Here is a 19,236-nt window from a genome sequence, read left to right on the forward strand (position 1 = left end):
ACATTTTATTTTTCAACATTGTACTGAGACAATATCAACGAGTGGGGTAACAACATATGAGATTGCAGGCGAAATTTTAAAAGAGCATCAGGGAGTGATCACGCTATTACTATAAGATACATTTGCCAGTAAAGGATGGTTGATGTCATACCCAATCTATGGTGGAATAGAAAGGCCGGGGACACCAAGTGTTGGGTGTGTCTCACGTACCTATGTTTTAGTAGGAAGATCGTGGACACCAAGGAAAAGGTTTTCAGTATCATACCCCAGTCTATGGTAACAATAAATGAGGTCATAGATACCAAGTGCAGGGTGCGTCACACCAAATCTATGGTATTAATAAACATTGTCATGTACATAGAAGCAACCCTTTGTCTTTAAGGATCTGGCAAGTTTCTCAACCAACAGACAATGTTATTAGTGTGAGCCATGGGTTATGTGCGATGTTTCATCGAAACATTAGAATTATTACATACAAAGAGCACACTTCCAGAGACAGGGCCTGGATAGGAACATTTAATCATAAAGGAAACACCCAAGCCACATAACAATATTCTGATAGCGACCGGTCAGTCTCACCCTGAAGGTTTAGGTGATGCTAGATAATGAGCGTGAGTGGGTAATTCAATGTCATCTCATCAGATGGTCTTACTGATGATATACTTAGAGAGATTTAGTCACATACATCAACATGCTTCTAGGGATAGTAGAGGTTAAAAGACATACAGTCTAAATCTTCATAAGATTATCGTCAAATCATCATCATTATTATTATTCTAGAAGTAATTTATCAGAGATATGCCGCTTAGAGAAGTGAAATTGGTCATGAAAAAACATTTGAAGACTGAAACTTGGATATTTTCTGTTAAAGATTTACAGAGAAATTAATGATGTCTCATAAAACAAAAAATGTTAAAGAGTTTTATACATGTTTATTAGAACATTATGCTTATAGATATCTTTTATTGTAATTGATAGTTTGATAACATTTTTCTTTACTTTCTGCTTATGAGTTTCATTATTTTGTGCTTACAAGTTGGTACTCGTGAAGAAGTTCCAGTGACAATTATAACTGTTGATACAGAGAAAGCTCCCGCTGCAACGCACGACTTAAAATCCTCGTTGTATATTAATGAACATGTTGTTATCGAATCCTACAATATATGGTTGGAAATAAAAATCTAAATAACAAGGAATTACTAACTTGTAATGAAGTTCTAAATAGACATTACAACTATCAAAACAAAAATACATTGTGAAAAAATTCGTTGACCATGTCGCATAGGTGTAAATAAAACAAATCACAGAAAGTTGCAAAATTGGGTTCAAGGGTGTTGGTCAGTCGTCTAACTACATTACTTAATCATTTCTTGAGTATTTTCAAGAAGAATCAACATCACTTTCTTTGATCTAACAATTACATAATGATATATGATGTTTATGATGTTGGATGTGCTAATGAATGCTCGATATGATATTAATGTGAGATGTTGATGTGATATCCATATTTATGTTATTTCATAGATGTTAAATATGTTTTATGGATTCAAAATGTATGTTACCAAATTTTCTAGTCTCACGTGATATTATGATGTGTGTATCATGTAATAGTGTTAGAGAAATTGACGGTTAGAGATGCATGTTGACTTCAATGATTACAATGGATAATTTTATACCCCCCCCCCCCCCGGGTTGTTCTGCGTACCCCTCCCCTTGTATGAGGTGGTGAGTGTGTGTGTGTTTGATTTATATATAAATGAGGGGTACATATAGTAACATCCGATTACAAATGGTTGATTATTTTGATACTTTTGATGTATCATGTCTTTCGGTTAGGATTTATGCTTTAATAATGTTTGTTGATTGATTAAGACATCGTTTCTGTTTTCTAAAGATTGTTTCCAAATTAATGTTTGAACACACTCAGATTTTTCATTCTAATACTTTTGTGATGAAGGATGTTTTAAAAATATGAAGACATTTTCAGATAGGCATAAATCAAAGTAACTTCCCTCTAACGTTATAATACACGCAAGCAAGATCTGATATCCTGGAAATGAGAAATTAAATATTCTCTTATATTTTCTTCCAACCTATCATACTATCCATGTTAAATGGTGACAAGTATATTAAAATATTATCAATTTCATTAAATGCAACAAATGTCATCATTTAACCTGAGTTGGAAGATGGATAGTAATAACATATAGAAGGATATTTAATTTCATATTTAGAGGATACCAAATTAAATGGTGATAAATATATTAAAATATTATTAATTTCATTAAATACAACAAATGTCATCATGTCATCATTTAACATGAGTTGGAAGATGAATAGTAATAACACGTAAAAGGATATTTAATTTCATATTTAGAGGATATCAGATCGTGCTCACATGTATTATAACGTTATAGGGAAACTACTTTGGTTCATATATCACACATGGAATTCAACCCCACATTAATCAGAGAGTGCTCTCTGCAAAGCACATTATGGTTGTTATATTGCTTACATTGTTTCGTCGATGATCATGTCGGTTTTCGGTTTCTTTCAAATTTTGTTTCCATTGATTTATCTTATTAGTTAAAAAAAAAAACAATACAAAATGCTTAACGCTTAAAAACAAATACAAAGAATTCAAAAACAAATAACAAAACAATCATACAAACTCATAAATTATGAATGTTTACCTCTTAAGAATCCATTAAGCTTTGGGCTTCAAAATTTTGGTAGTCTCCCATGTAAAATCCGGATCTTCACGACCAAAATGCCCATAAGCAGCCGTTTTCTGATACCTAAAATTCCCCCCTCTTTTCAAGTCAAGATTAATAGCCATCATCCCTGGCCTAAAGTCAAAATTCTCCTTAATCAAAACAAGAATATCCTTATCCGGAATATTCCCAGTCTTATACGTGTCAACAAACACCGACAACGGCTCCGCCACCCCAATCGCATAAGACACCTGAACAATACACCGCCGTGCAAGTCCCGACGCCACAATACTCTTCGCCGCTTGCCTCACAATGTAAGCACCACTCCTATCCACCTTCGTCGGATCTTTCCCGGAGAAAGCACCGCCGCCGTGAGCTCCCCATCCACCGTACGTGTCGATAATGATTTTCCGGCCGGTGAGACCCGCGTCTCCGTGAGGACCACCGATGACGAACCTCCCCGAAGGGTTGAGATGGAAGATGGTGTTGTCGTCGAGGTATTGAGATGGGATAACTGGTTTGATGACGTGCTCTTTTAGATCGGCGGCGATTTGGTCGTTGGTGACTGTTTCGTCGTGTTGGGTGGAGATTAGAACAGTGTGAACCCTCGTCGGAACCATCGCGCCGTTGTCGTTGTGGTACTCAACGGTGACTTGGGTTTTCCCATCGGGTCGGAGCCATGGGCAAGTTTTGTTTTTTCGGACTTCGGTTAGTTTGGCGCCGAGTTTGGTTGCGAGGACGTGGGTGAGTGGCATGAGCTCCGGGGTTTCGTCGGTGGCGTACCCGAACATGTGACCTTGGTCGCCGGCGCCGATTTCTTCTGGCTTCTTGGTGAGGTGACCATGGACACCTTGAGCGATGTCTGGGCTTTGTTGCTCGATGTTGACTAGAACGTTGCAGTTGTCGGCGTCGAGTCCGACGTCGGCGGATGTGAATCCGATCTCTCTGCAGGTGTCCCGGACTATTTTCTCGTAGTCGACGGTGGCTTTGGTGGTGATTTCACCGAAGACCATGACCATGTTGGTTTTCGTGCATGTTTCACAGGCGACTTTGCTTTCTGGATCTTGTTCAAGGCATGCATCGAGAATGGCGTCTGAAACTTGGTCACAGAGTTTGTCTGGGTGTCCTTCGTTCACAGATTCGGATGTGAAAAGGAAGGTCTCCATCTCTCAAACTGGAACAAATGAGATTTACATAAACATAAACATCTCTATTTAATGAATGAAGCTAATCTTAGAAGCTTAATCGTTTTGTTTCTGTAAGCTATTCAATAGTTCCAATTTGCAGCTAAATGGATAATGTTGTAGGTCATAATGTCATATATAGCTTATCTGATTTAAATGCTTTCTATTATTCAAATGGATCTATGATGAAGTCAACATGTATAATAATATAATGTTGGAAATATCCAGATTCTCTCCTATGAATTTTCAGAGCATGAATGAACAGATGGATGTGATTCGATCTAGATCTAATCTAAGAAAATAATCACAGGCAAACGAGAAAAAGTAACTTAAAAGTAAGATCTAGGACTAGAATCATGGAGAAGTATAGAGATGTTAATGCAATTGAATTGGATGATAAGAGAGTAGTAGAAATGAAGGTTACCTTGAGTTGATTGGCAATGGGATCTTGCGATTTGGGGAAGAAGGAGAGTGAGAGAGATGGTGAGAGTTGGGAAGGAAGAAAGTGGAATTTATAGGTGCGAAGGAGAAAGGGGAATGGCGATGCGCTTGTGAGACTGCCGACAGAAATTATACAGCCAAGAGCCAGTTGATGTGGACCCACCGCCAATCCAACCACCGACGAAAATAACTTCCAAATTACATTCCTTTAATTTTCAAAACATTTACATATTCTTAAAATTTTACATATTGAGTTTCCTAATCCACTTTTTAGTTTCTAGTTTCAATTTAAAAAAAAAATAGAAAAGACAATTACAGTAAAAATCAAGGTTGTAAAGATCGGATCTTATATAAAATTATTTTATGTTTTGCATGATCGTAATTATAAGATAAAATTGGGATCGAAAGATCCTATCAAAATGAACTTTTATTTAAATTTATTCATAACATTTTAGATGTGTAGTATACATTATAATTTGATGTGGATTAAGACCTCAAAGTGGAGTCAATGTAACATTTTTATAAAAATTAACCATAGTTTTATTGTTACAAACCGTAAATAAGGAAAAATCATCTTAATTACAAAAATAAACAAGATCATACAATTAAAGACTTAATGTCACGAATGGGATATCATAAGTATAACTTGCTTAATTCGAGATGAAGTAATAAAATAATTATGATCTAGGATTTTGCAACTTGCAATGCTCGATTTGAAATTGAATATAAATTTTTTCGAGGTTCGACTATATAATAAAACTAAATAAGTGAGATCGCATCATGTTAAGATCTCATAATCGGGATCCTAAGATCTTGTTTCAAATAGATCCTAATGAGATTGTGATCATTTTTTTGCTTGTATGATCTTAAAATCGTAAGATATTATGATCAAGATTGGGATTTTAACAACCATGAGTAAAACTTCTAACTTTTAATTAAAACAAAAAAGTTTTAAATTTTAAAATTATTTCAAAAAAAGAGTATTTTATAAAGAACTCTTTTATTGGTTTATAAATCGATTTTATTGTCATTTTCTTTTAATTCAACGATGTGTTTCATATAAATCATTTTATGTAATTTTACATATTTTAAAACCTTTCGGTTTTAAAAAAATTGGTGTCATTCAGATGGCCAGAGAACGGATCATTTGTTATTATAACCTTAATTTCGATCCATAATATTTATGTACCCAAAACTCTAAACTTGAAACATGTAGATAGAAGTGTTACATTTACTAAAAAAAATTATCGAATTAATCCTTATCGTAAGAACTTGAAATAGATTTTGTAACAATGTGGAATACATGGCCGAAACATTCGACATGATGTTTATTAGGTTTACTAGATGTTCGATTAAATCATTATATATCGCTCATGTCTATGAATACAACTTATGATGACTGATTTTATAGATTTAGAAATTTACTTCATAAGATTTGCTAAAGTTTAGGTTAATTCGATCTTTTATTGTTCGTAATGTTGTCTTTTGTAATTGCAAACTGATTTTCAAAAATTCATTGCAGCAAATCCATAATTTTTCTCATATTTTGTTCATTTATTGCATCAAAAAATATAGTATAACAAAAAAGTTGGAAAATATGAGAGCTTTTTTCTAATTCTAAAACAGGGGAAATTTATATTCAAATAGAAAAATATGAAAATATAAAGGTGTTAACATACTTTTAATGTATAACTTTTTGTTGTAAATATTTGGGGAAAATACAGAAAAGCTCAACCAATTATACATGTATATGCAGAAAAACCCTTATATTATTTTTATGTTCAGAAAAACTCTTATATTATTATTTATATTTCAAATAAAACCAAATTGTAGATTTTTACGAGAAACGATCAGCTAAAAATATGATATGATATACATATCCCTTATACTTCTTCGATTATATGCAAAAACAAGTCAAACCGAAATACATTTCGATTACTTTCATTCGATTGTATTCTCTATATGGTTGATTTTTTCTTCCTTAACTAATTGTTTTTATCCCAATTAAAATCAATGTCGTATTGATAAACAAAAATGTAAGCGACATTAGATTTTTAATGTCAATTTCTTTTAAAACCCTGTATTTTAGTCTTTTTCGAATGGTAACTATTAATATAAGGGTTTTTCTGAATATAAAAATAATATAAGGGTTTTTCTGTATATAGATGCATAATTGGTTGGGCTTTTCTGCACTTTTCCCTAAATATTGAAACAAAACACTAAGTCTAAACATATTTTGGGCCCAATGCGAAAAATAAAAAAAATCCTTCAAAAACACATGTATAGCCAAACATTTTACAAAATTTACTAATTTAAAGAAAAATATTTCTTATAATTATTTTTAGATATATAATCATTAACAATAATATACAGATAAAAAAAATGTTTTAGTGGTTTTGTCGTTCGCCTTCTATCCGGTTGGTCATAAGCTTAAATTGAAGGAAACCAATTTTCTTCCTGATTCTGAAAAAAGTAGTAACAAGATCAATCTATATATCATATATTTATCCGTCCATAAAGTAGTCAAATCATTCAACATTTCTTATAACATCAATGACCTATTCCTTTTATAACTTCAACTTTAAAAAGCTTTTCTGTATGGGTGTTACCAGTGGCAGACATAGGGGTTCTCAGGGAGGCCGGTACAACTCCTCAATTTTTAAAGCACAGTGTAATTTTCTTTGGAAATTTTCCCGACGTAATGTAAATTTTCCGGCAAGCTACCCCTTCATGCTTCCGCCACTGGGTCTTCCACTGACGAGAATGGTTAATATGATTTTATATGCAATAAGATTATGACAGTTAAGACTTAGGAACTAAGGTGACATAATCAGCATATCATTTTTTTTTAATAGATTGTCACTTTACACTTAGTCAATTCGATTTTTCTCCATTTTAATTGCACCTACCCACCTTGTTTATGAACAATAATTGTTATACCAATGATATTGTTTCTTTCTTCCTCCGGTAAATGTATCAAATCGTGGCCAATGAACTTGGTTCCTTCTCGCTTCCAGTGATTTTTCTTCTTCTTTTTCGTAAAAATAGACTAATGTTTATATATTAAAATTAAATTAGCTTACAAGTTTTGGGCTCCTTGAAACGATGAGTCCTGGTTGTGGCCAAACCTGATCAAACATAGAGTGACAAGAAACTTGATACAAATATAATTCGAAAATAAGTCTTCTATATTTAATAACGTGTTCAAATATTCAACTCTTGTTGAGTTGAGTTGAAATCGGTAGTGACATCTTAGTTGAGGGGTTGTTTTAGGGATCATGTGAGATTGTCGGAAGTATAGATTCATATCCACATGGGAACAACAGGTTTTTTGCTTGGTACCTTATGAAACTGCTGACTTTGCTGCATGTGATCTCCCTTTATACAAATAAAAACATATACAATATATATATATATATATATATATATATATATATATATATATATATATATATATATATATATATATATATATATATATATATATATATATATATATATATATATAACACATAGAGGCACATATACATTTAATTTATAGGTGGTAGGAACACCACCCACAGTGATCATATACCATGTTTTCTATTATATACATTTTATAAAATAGTCGTTCATAATTAAGACAGAGATACAGGGGTACCACTACCACACCCAAAATAAAAAACAGTCATGGGTTACTTCATTAAATTCTATTAGATTTTTATATAACAGCCATGGGTTACTTCATCAAAACCCATTAGACTTGGTCTTTATTAACCAACTAGTGGTTTATAGGTAACCCATAATTAAGGCCATAATGCGGCGAAAAAAATCAGGCTAAATCCGTAAATCATTTTCTAAGATTTACCTAAAAATTACTTTACTACCATCTTTTTCAGAGAGAATCTTAATGGTTTGTGAAAATGTGTATTTGGACGCAACATAACTGCAAAAATCTTAATGGTATGTCAAAATTTCTACATAAGTTATGAAAATCTCGATATGGGTCGAAGTGTTTGGCCGAGAGTGGTCCCTCATATTTAAACTAATTTGTTTTTCATTTTCTAATTATACACATCGCGTTTCGCAAACCACTTGAGATTCTATCTGGAAAAAATGGTCGTAAAAGACAACTACTTACATAAATTAGTGAGTTATTTATTATGAACTATGTTTTTAATGTTTGTAAGCATAAATGAATGTGTTTTTGAGATTAGGGGGACTCGTTACTTATTCACGAGGTGATGTTGCATGATGTTTAATCCTGAGGGATTTTGTTTGATAACCGGATTCAAATTTGGAGGTTGGCATCCAGATGTATATAAGGAAAAGTTAATGATGAATAGTGGCGTAGGCAAAGAGGGAGAAGGTAGGTCCTAGGACCTACCTTTTTTCTTTTCTAATGCGTTAAGGATTTTTTTCTTTTCTAATGCGTTAAGGATGAATAAAAAAATAAGGACATATCTTATTTTTATCAAAGGAACTATCTAAATTTTTTTTTGGCAAAAAATTTCTATCAACATCCCATATCTTTCATATTTAAAAGTCCACATCTATTAATCAATAGCCCAATCATCTAATGATCCATTAATTTTTTTTTAAAAAAGAAAAAAAAAAGAAATAGAAAATAAGAAACCGAACATCGTATGGTGTCTCGTTCTTAGCTTTTCGATGTCTGCATGTCCGTGTTCCGAAATCGATCACCATCCAACGATCGTCAGATGCTCCGGTCACTGTCTGGATAGGCCGTCGGCGTCGACTTCCTCCAGCCATCCAACGACAGTCGACAGCAGTCTAGCCCATCGGTTTCTTCTCCCCCAACACTCAGCCAGCAACCTCGTTTCACGCTTGTAAGTTATATAATTTTAGATTACAACTTTCTTTTTGTTTGAAATCGAAACCCTTTGTGGCTTTTTATGATTAATGATTATATAATACATATCAATTTCATTGAACTATTGATCAGATTTCAAAAAATTTATATGTTAACATTTGATTAATAGAAATTCAATTTCAGAATTTTTTTAGAGTTTTTATTGCCTATTAGATATAAGAACATTGTCAATGTGCTAGTTGTTATTGTTTATTTAGAGTTGTTAATTTATTATTGTCTATTTGATATAAGAAAATTCAATTTAAAATCAAGAATCAAGATTCAATCATTCAAAAATGTCTTTGTATAAGTTTTATAAAAAGAAAGAAAACAGTGAACATCAACATAAATATACGAAGATTGATTTAAACTCACTACCTGTTGATCCATTTGAACGAACAAGTATATAACCCGACCCGCATACAACCCGACCCGTCACCACTAGTATTTACTTTCATATTTTTTTAGTTTCATTTATATAAGGAACCACGTGGTTTTTGGTTCTAGATTCGTCACTGATGATGAAACACCCTTTACTAGGGTAGTTTTAAAAAACCTTTTTAAAATTATTTGATTTTAAATAAAACAAGTTTAGAGTTTTGGCTGCGGAAATCATACGGGCTCATAGTCCAAAACATGTTTAAGTTTCAAATAAGCGAGGTATCATCAGTTAGTAATCAAAACATAGTCCAAGATTACCACATAATTTGTGGCCATTTAAAATGTCCTCGGTAATCTCTACCCCAACTCTAGTCTTCGATGTGAACACATGTCAATATAAGCTAGGTAATGGAATTGCCTAATGAAAATACTTGATGTTTACTCATTTAGAATATATGATGATAACAATCATCATATTCGAATCAAAGCCCCAAAATCAGTTGAAATTAATAAAATAAGAGCAAATGATCTATCTCAATTTAAGGGTTTTAAGACGCCAAAATCAAAGTCAAACTAAAGTCAAACGGTTTATTGATCCATAAGTCAAAACCAAAGATTTATATTCTATAAATTCAAATCAAGTTTCAAATTTCAAAGATTCAACATAATCCAATAATTCAAATAAGTCAATATATGCTAACATTGGTTAGCTAACAAGATCAATAAACTTGAAAAGCTTCGACATCCAAAATGGGATAATTCAATCAACATATAATATCAATAATGCAATATGCATTTATCCTAATCCTAAGTCCATCTCATAAGGTCCAAACTAGTAACGACGGTTAATAGGAAAACATCGATGCATCACATAACCATGGTGGCTTTGCACCACATATAAAGGAAACACTCTAATATACCTTTTATTTGCATAAAAATATAGAACTAGGAATATGTGAACCATCATACATGCACCACACAATAACCTTTACTTGATGCGCACCAAATTGTGTAGCAATCTTAGCTTCAACCATCAGATTACACATATAACTTAAGGGTGGAGGGAGTATTCCCAACCTTCTTGCCACATATGCAACACATCATCTTTTCCTTTCTTCTCCCACATTCATCTTTCTCAACTCACTACGCGTCTCCAACCTTGTTTACTTGTTCATGGTGTTTAGTCGGGATGCCACGAAGCCTTACAATTTGTTTCTTTATCAGGGTTTTTTTTTTTGAGAAAGGAAAGAAAAGGATTACGAAGGATTATAAGGGGAACGTGTTCTCAAGTTTTTCCTTTTATTTAAGACAGAAGGAATGATCAGATGTTCATCCTTCCATTTCTTTGTCCATCATTAGTTTTTGAAAAACTGAAAAACTAATGATGGACAAAGAAATGATCTATTTCTTTTTCTTCTCTTTTCGTCCAAAAACCATCTTACAACCATAGAAATGATCTATTTTCTATATCAATCCATCTTTCAGCTTTTTAATAAAAACTGCTAGTCATAACATTTTGTTAATTAGAAAAATTATAAAGAGTAAATAATGATTAACATATTTCATTAAAAATACATGAAAATATATCATTCAAACCCCCAATGTTGTGTTATTTGCTCGTTTATGTGCTAATACAACATTATCATGCGGCTAAATATAAAACCGCAAATCTTTATCCTTCCGTTTTTTGTGCATGAACTCCTCCCTATTGTGCAACTTCTTTTCCTTGATCTCCTCTAACTTTGCTAGATGCCATTTTTTTTTGTCTTCGACACTATGTTTGTTAACATTAATAAATTCAGTAAAATTCATAAATGTCCCTTAACAGCAGTTGTTCAATATCCCCTTTGTCCTTGACATATTGTCGCGAGTTGGATTTGGTGATGACATAAACATTGGGTCACATCGTACGAATGTTGTGTAAGAATTGCAAAAAAAATGAGAATGTTGAAATGGTATTTATGTTAAGGTATAGAAGGGTTATGGTGGAGATTCAGATTCTCAATAGATTACGTAGGTTCACTTTCTGAACTGATATTTTTATCTTATACTCGGGTTACAAGAAATACAGTTTACAATAATCCAAAAAAATACTTACAAATCTAGGCACATAAACGTAAGCCAAATTGCTAGAGAATTCTGAGTTATGTTAAGAAAAAAGAGAGGTGAATCGGGTTCCATAGACAACTCAATAGAAGAGTCGTATTTATGCTTGATAATTAGGGTTTCCATCTTCTAAATTAATTAAGTAAAGCACGGAATTAATGTCATAATTAATGTTTTCTAAAACTGATAAAATTTGTCAATTTACCATAACCACACACTGGATTTCGGATTTTTCAATTTTACCATAATCAATGCCCCTAGGCAGAATGTATGAAAGGGAAAATGTATGAAAACCATTTGAATTCATGCGATTGCATGCTAATAATACCAAACAATATTCAGAAACATAGCAAATAAATAAAGGAAATAGAGATGTGATTTGTGTAGAAAGAAAACTTACATTTTATCATGAAAAATACATACCATTAGATTTTCTTTGCTTTTTTCTAAGTATGTCTCAAATTGATTATCTTCTGCAACTCCTCATCGGCAACCCAAAGCCGAGTAGCATAAAGTACTCTTAACATCCTTTAATGAATGAGCACAAGCTATTGCACTAAGGGCGCTGATAAAATTGAAAGAAACGTATGAGAAACTGATAAATTAATCATATATTTATTGCTTTATGCACATACCTAACGAGAACATGATCTCATTGATTCTTTATGCACCACATTTCTTATATATGACCACTGGTCTTTTAAAAAAACATTTTATATTAATGAAGTAATGACCTTTTATTCTCATTGAACTAATTCCAATTTTATGTCTTAGAGACCTGGTTCATTTTTAAAACCATGCTTAGTTGGAAAATAAAACTAATAGAAATTACTTATAAGTATCTCCTAACAAAGAGATGTAAACTATAGCCAATAATAGAAAAACACTCCCTACATGCTTGAGAGATGCGACTTTGACCACTAGACTAACCCTTTGTATTTGTGTTTGATTTGGAGTTAAATTATATCATGTGTATAGGTAACTTCCATTTATATCATTATTATTATTATTATTTTAAGCTGTTTTTTAAGTATATGTATGTATTTATATTTATAAATACATAAAAATACATATGTATGTGTATTTAATGCTTGAATATATATATATATATATATATATATATATATATATATATATATATATATATATAGAGAGAGAGAGAGAGAGTTAGGTTCAAATGTTTTCATTATCTATTGTATGCATGTATGACTGATTCTGGACCAATCATTTTAGTTATTTTAAGAAAGTAATTAATGTATATTAAATGCTAAAGATGTAATTAATATTCATTATATTTTCAACATGTAATATGCATTAATTACTTTCTTAAAATAACTAAAATAATTGGTCCAGAATCAGTCATACATGCATACAATAGATAGTGAAAACAAAATAATCTAACCCTATATATATATATATATATATATATATATATATATATATATATATATATATATATATATATATATATATATATATATATATATATATAATGTACCAAAATTCTCAAATGCAAAATATCAGAAGATGTACCAAATTTTGCAAAATGAAAAAACATCCTAGAACCGTAAAAAAAATGGCAAACTTAGCTTTTCTTAAGAAAAAAAAAAACCATATTAAAATACCAAAACTAATCATAATTTAACATTCACATTCAATTTTCAAAGTATAATGTACTAAAATGTTCAATTTCCTCTCATATTTTGCTTTTGGTTAAACATCATCTCCATTGCTTCAAATCTTGCATCAGTGTGCTTTTGTTTGGCATCCATTTCCTCACGCGTTTCTCGAAGTTTGGCCTCGATTTCTGCAGCTTTTGCATACATGTGCTTTCGCATCTCCTCACGCATATCTTCATATACAGTCTACAACACAACAGGAATATAAAAAAAAAACCTAAATTTTCTTTATACACAATGCCGTAATATGAAAAGATGAAAGTAATGTAATAGTAATGGTAATTACCTTCTGCTTTAAATAAGCACATTCAGCTTCAAGTGAGTACACTCTCTGCAGACAGAAAGTTTACTCTTAATTAATTAGGAAAATGATATGCTAAATTTTCTTTGAGTACTCATTACCTTCTGTAACTTTTCATCAACAACACAAAGCCTAGAAGCATAAAGAACCCTAACATCTTTCAATGTGCATAACTTCTTGCATTGAGGGCACTGATATAACATTTAAGAGAAATGTATGAGAAATTTGATATGTGAATCAAAAGATGGTTTCTTTATGGTGTACAGTGATGAGTGAACAAACAAACCTTCCCAGAACTTGGACTTTGTTGAATCCATGTCTTGATGCATGAGAATCCATATATATGCCCACAGGGAAGACAACTGCAGAAATCGCATTCACAGGGGAAGGAATAGGCAAACAAAAAGGTAATTAGCTATATCAAATTCATTCAAACTGAAGATTGATTCTTATAAACAAAAGGAATTATGCAATTGAATATGTTGTAACAATGTGTTAAGGTTCTTGATACCTGATTTGATGTTCTCCACCGCTAGTCCAAGCTTGAAAGCAAATAGGGCAAAATAAGCCATCAATTTCGCCTCTATTCAACGATTCCTTTCCTCCATCGCCCTCACTGTTCTCTTGGTTCCCCGGATTTCCTTCGCAGGAATTCGAATTTTCCAGCATCGCCACTGCCCCTTGCAATGTTCCACCGACGGCAATAGAACTTGAAACTGTAGATGAAGTCATCCCCGCCGGAATCAACTCCCCTTCATCTTCGTCTTCTTCTTCTTCGTAGTCGTCTTCGTCTTCGTATTCTTCTTCTTCGTAGTCGTCTTCTTCATCTTCGTATTCTAATTGTTGGTAGTCGTCGTCGTCGTCGTCGTCGTCTTCTTCTACTTCGTCTTCCTCGTACTCTTCCTCTTCCTCTTCATCATCCTCGTCTTCGAAATCTTCTTGAACTTCTTCTATTTCATTCAGTCCGGTGTCCTCCATTGTTGTTGCAACGAGTACCGAGCTCAGTTAGAAGAACAAAAACAGAGGAATAAAATCGAATTTATCTCTAAATTTAGGTTTTTACACTGGACTAATGAGAAATATTGTTAAAGACACTGTTTATTTTTTAATTTTTTTAAAGTTGTTTTTTAGTTTTTAGAAAGGATATCTTCAAAAATATCCTTTTATTTTGGAAAAGTTAAACCTTTGTCCTAAAAACAATTGAATAGAAAAGTATTAATTATTTGATTTTATACGATAACTTGGTGTGAGACCATGTATTACATGGGTTTAATTAAAAAATAAATATAAAATTTTAACAATTTGAAAAGTTTGAATTTATAAGAAAAATGAAAAAAAATTTAAATTATTAAAATTAATGAGACTTTAATACATTGAATACATTATATATATAAATCATTTCTAATAAATACCTTACATATTAAATGTGAAATTTTAATTTAATAAAATGAAAATTACAATAAAATGACAAGTGGAAAATAGAAAATTCAAAAAATCTAGAAAATGTCATATGTCCAAATGAAGGAGAAGATGACATGTAGCAAAAAAAACCTTCATTTATTAAAGAGGATATGTCATTTTACATAATTTGTCCAAAGAAATTCATGAAAGACTTGAATCCGTTCAATCCACAGCTATACTTCAAAAAAAAATTTAACTCCTTTTTCCAACTATATACAGGGTGACTATTTCATTTCTATAATATTATTTTCTTTTATCATAATGAATTTTTTCAAAGAACTATGATTCTTATGTTCGTAGCAAATGGGTTCATGAAAATAATTATGCTCTTTTCTCATCTTCTCTTGAATCATCAATTAACTATGACATTTTTGCAGAAGCTTCTCTAGTTGTTATAGCGGTTCTTCAAGATACTGCAAGTTCAATTGTATCTAGAACTTATCATGAAAAAGATCGGGAAGATGCCTAAAGACTACATATACAAAATTACTTTGCTCTAATGCAAAGTTTGATGATGGCCAATTTAGAAGAAGTTTCGAGACAGAGTAAAACTTATTCCTAGGGATGAGCATATGGACGGGGGAATCGGTACTGGAACCGGTCGGGCCGGGACCAGAACGTTATTTTTGTGGATTTTTGGAACCGGGAACCGGTAAAACCGCCGGGCCGATTCGGTTCTTGATTTTGGTCGAAGTCAGTTCTCGAATCGGGTCCGGTTCCGGCCAGTTCGGTCATTTTGCTCATCCCCTCTTATTCCTACTTATTGTTGAGGATATGGAAAGGAAATATCAATTTTTCAAACAACTTATGATGCTTCGATGAAAAAAAAAGGCTTCTCAAACATTCACTTGTTGAAAAAGTATTTATATGTGAAAACATTTGTGACACCAACTATAAACACAAGATAAAGACAAACATCTCTAAAGAAAAAAAAAATGAAAGAAGTACAAAAAAATGGGGAACAATTGATAACACGATACGACCAAAATACACGACACAAAATGAAATTGGGACGAAATTGAAATTGGAATTCGTGTTCGTGTTCGTGTCAAGTGTAAAAAACACGGCGTCGTATCATGTTCGTGTTCAAATTCTACACGAAATTGACACGATTTAGCATATATATATATATATATATATATATATATATATATATATATATATATATATATATATATATATATATATATATCATGTTTTTCGTGTTATATATGATTTAGTATTAATTAAATAAATTAATTTTTATTTATTTTATCTTTGTCGTATCATGTCGTGTTTGTCGTTTTTAATCGGTTCGTTTTCATGCTAGTAAAAAAAACACGACATTTGTGTTCATGTTACATAAAACTTTATTGTCCCGTGTCGTGTCAGACAAAAACACGACATGATGGCCCGATTTGCCAACACTAAAAAATGAAAAGGGTGGAAAAAAAATACAAGAATACCCTATAACTACTTTTTCTAACAAAAACTTATTGTATTTAACAAAAAAAAAATACAAAAATACAAAAAATTATTGTTGTTAAATTAGAAAAAAATAAAAATAAAAATCTAATCATGGTGACATGATAAACCAACAATAGAGGCCGTGGTGGAATATTTTTCAAAAATATTGCGATCCTAATAGAAAAGAAAAATGCTTAAACTGCAAAAATAGGTAAAATGGCTTCAGTCTTTTTTTATGTCTGTGAAATTAGATATGGATCAAAAGTCTTTTTTCACGTATTTAGTCGTTATAAAACAAATATTTTTTTTAAAGTCTTATATAAAAAAGAATGGTGGTGTTGATGTTGGTAGTGGTGTTGGTTTTTTCCAAAGTTAGACGCTACTTATTTTTTATCTAGAAAAATGTCAAAAAGATATTTTTATGTCTTTTATCTTCCGATAAAACAAACAATTTGTCTTTCCTCGTGCAAACATAAAATGTCAAAAATATTTTTTTATAAAATATAAACACCACCTATAACAAATTTTTCATGTTGCTTCTTCTAATCTTCAATGCTTGAAAATTTAAAATTGAAGCAACCCTTTTGGGTCTAAAAGTTGATGCTTTTACATTTTAGCTCGAGTGTTACTTTAAGGGTTCAAACTTCAAACATATGCATCAAGGCCCTATTAGTGGGATTAAAGTGTGATATGGAATTGTATTCATAGGTTTTCACTTAGGAATTAGAGAGAATGATTTTGTGCATACTGTTTGATTGTTCAATCGACACCGAGGTGAATATATATTTTATTTTTAAAATGGGATACATATTCATAAAAGAGCATACACGATTGGTTATATTATATGTTATATTTCATATGTGGATTTTGAAGGTATGAGACAAAATTCTCTAAGATCATACTGTATTGGCTTCTGTAAAGAAGATAGAGAGCAAGGGCAATTTGGTCATTTTTCCAGTAAGTCGGTTATTAGTTGAAGCGGTTAGAAGAAAGTGATATACAATAGGAAGGGAATTACTTAAAGGAAGCATCTTTATTCATTCACATTCGATATCAAAATACAAAGTACCAAATTTCTCAATTTCCTCTCATATTTGGCATTTCTGGAAACATCTTTTCAAGTGCTTCACATCTTGCTTCATTTAGTTTATGTCTAGCATCCATTTCCTCACATATTTTCCGAAATTTGCCCTTGAGTTCCATAGATTTTTCATCCATTTCATTGCGCATCTCCTCAAGCACACGTTCATATACACTCTTCATCACAACATGAATAATAATCAGATAGATATTTCAAACTACAATCAAAGATATTTCATTCCCATAATACCCATGTACCTTATGGCTTTGCTTTAAATAAGCACATTCAGCTTCAAGTGTAATCACTCTCTGCAGACAGAAAATTTACTCTTAATTTATCATGAAAATTATATACAAGTTTGAAAAAGATTATTACCTTCTGTAACTCTTCATCAGCTACACAAAGCCTAGCAGCATAAAGAACCCTGACATCCTTCAATTTGCATAACTTCTTGCATTGAGGGCACTGATAAAATTAGGGGAAAAGGATGAGGAAATTGATAAGAGAATCAAAGATGTTTTCTTTATGGTGTACAATGGACAAACCTTCCTAGAATTTGGACTTCGTTTAAGCCATTTATTTATACATGAGAATCCATATATGTGCCCACAAGGAAGACAACTGTAATCGATCACATGAAAAGGAACATACAGAGAAAAGTGAATGGCGTATTAAAGTAGCGCAAAAAGTATTAATTTTTTGAGAATCGTAACAATGTGTTAAGGTTTTGTCATACCAGATTTGATGCTCTCCACCGCTAGTCCAAGCTTCAAAGCAAATAGGGCAAAACAAACTATCAATTTCGCCTCTATTCAACGATTCCATTCCTTCGTCTTCTTCGAATTCTTGGAGATCTTCTGTTTCGATTCGTCTGTTGTCCTCCATTGTTGTTGGGACGAGTACTTCTAAAAGACTAACGAAACACAGGAACAAGCAGAAGAAGAAGAAGAAGAAGAAGAAGAAGAAGAAGAGAGGATAAGCTCGAGATTGAGCACGAAATTTAGGTTTTCACTACCTCTCTTCACCTCTCTCCAGAACTCTTCAGAACTCTTTATTGCTGTGTAGCATTTTTCATACCGTAATTGTTTGGTTTTCAAAAGGTCGCGCATTCGAGGCGGTATGCTCTTCCTATCTCTTCCAACCTTTTTTTTTTTTTTTTTTTTTTTTTTTTTTTTTTTTTTTTTTTTTTTTTTTTTTTTTTGTTAAAATATTGATTATATATTGTTAAAATTTTATTTCACATTATTTTTATGTTTTTTTTTATTATTGTTGAAAAAAAATACTTTTTTTATATTGAATAGTAATAAGACAAAATTGCAAAAACGATCCTTGTGGTATGCATTTTTTAGGGGTTTTAGTTCAAACCATGTTTTTTTGGATTGGTGGTCCTTTTGACCTAGTTTCGTTGCATTTTTGGTCCCTTCGAATAGTGAAATGACTGTAACACCCTTGGGATATTTATTTTTCATTTTTATTTCATTTCTTTTTAAATCTAATACTATTTTATTTATTTTAATAATTAAAAAAATAAGAAGGGCCCACTCTCTCTCTCTCTGTATGTGTTCTACTGTATGAAAAATATTTCCCCAT

The 19,236-nt window shown here is 31.8% G+C and overlaps 3 protein-coding genes across 3 annotated transcripts; all 3 read right to left on the reverse strand.

The window, feature by feature from the left end:
- Positions 1 to 2,602: 2,602 nt before the first annotated feature.
- Positions 2,603 to 4,480, reverse strand: LOC111894057 (S-adenosylmethionine synthase 2). Its single transcript, XM_023890131.3, has 2 exons — positions 4,323 to 4,480; positions 2,603 to 3,888 (listed from the first exon to the last, which is right to left on the reverse strand). The coding sequence occupies exon 2, from the start codon at positions 3,878 to 3,880 to the stop codon at positions 2,708 to 2,710; it is 1,173 nt and encodes a 390-aa protein (XP_023745899.1). The 5' UTR covers positions 3,881 to 3,888; positions 4,323 to 4,480; the 3' UTR covers positions 2,603 to 2,707.
- Positions 4,481 to 13,300: 8,820 nt separating this feature from the next.
- LOC111894151 (uncharacterized) lies at positions 13,301 to 14,699 on the reverse strand. Its single transcript, XM_023890240.3, has 5 exons — positions 14,170 to 14,699; positions 13,945 to 14,020; positions 13,760 to 13,849; positions 13,644 to 13,688; positions 13,301 to 13,543 (listed from the first exon to the last, which is right to left on the reverse strand). Exons 1-5 carry the CDS (start codon positions 14,634 to 14,636, stop codon positions 13,364 to 13,366), a joined length of 858 nt encoding a protein of 285 aa, XP_023746008.1. The 5' UTR covers positions 14,637 to 14,699; the 3' UTR covers positions 13,301 to 13,363.
- Positions 14,700 to 17,579: 2,880 nt separating this feature from the next.
- Positions 17,580 to 18,733, reverse strand: LOC111894169 (uncharacterized). The gene is made up of 5 exons (XM_023890255.3): positions 18,383 to 18,733; positions 18,192 to 18,267; positions 18,022 to 18,111; positions 17,904 to 17,954; positions 17,580 to 17,822 (listed from the first exon to the last, which is right to left on the reverse strand). The coding sequence occupies exons 1-5, from the start codon at positions 18,529 to 18,531 to the stop codon at positions 17,643 to 17,645; spliced, it is 546 nt and encodes a 181-aa protein (XP_023746023.1). The 5' UTR covers positions 18,532 to 18,733; the 3' UTR covers positions 17,580 to 17,642.
- Between the last annotated feature and the right edge of the window lie 503 nt (positions 18,734 to 19,236).

Source organism: Lactuca sativa, chromosome 6 (assembly GCF_002870075.4).
Source record: "Lactuca sativa cultivar Salinas chromosome 6, Lsat_Salinas_v11, whole genome shotgun sequence".
Taxonomy (NCBI): Eukaryota; Viridiplantae; Streptophyta; class Magnoliopsida; order Asterales; family Asteraceae; genus Lactuca; species Lactuca sativa.

Excerpts from the sequence above, each read along its gene's own strand:
- LOC111894057 (XM_023890131.3), bottom strand. The coding sequence starts at position 3,880 with ATGGAGACCTTCCTTTTCACATCCGAATCTGTGAACGAAGGACACCCA.
- LOC111894151 (XM_023890240.3), bottom strand. The coding sequence starts at position 14,636 with ATGGAGGACACCGGACTGAATGAAATAGAAGAAGTTCAAGAAGATTTC. Across the intron at positions 13,850-13,944 it reads AAAGTCCAAGTTCTGGGAAG|TGCCCTCAATGCAAGAAGTT; the intron begins GTTTGTTTGTTC and ends ATGTTATATCAG. Across the intron at positions 13,544-13,643 it reads GTGCTTATTTAAAGCAGAAG|ACTGTATATGAAGATATGCG; the intron begins GTAATTACCATT and ends GTTGTGTTGTAG.
- LOC111894169 (XM_023890255.3), bottom strand. The coding sequence starts at position 18,531 with ATGGAGGACAACAGACGAATCGAAACAGAAGATCTCCAAGAATTCGAA. Across the intron at positions 18,112-18,191 it reads GAAGTCCAAATTCTAGGAAG|TGCCCTCAATGCAAGAAGTT; the intron begins GTTTGTCCATTG and ends TAATTTTATCAG. Across the intron at positions 17,955-18,021 it reads CTGATGAAGAGTTACAGAAG|AGAGTGATTACACTTGAAGC; the intron begins GTAATAATCTTT and ends TTCTGTCTGCAG.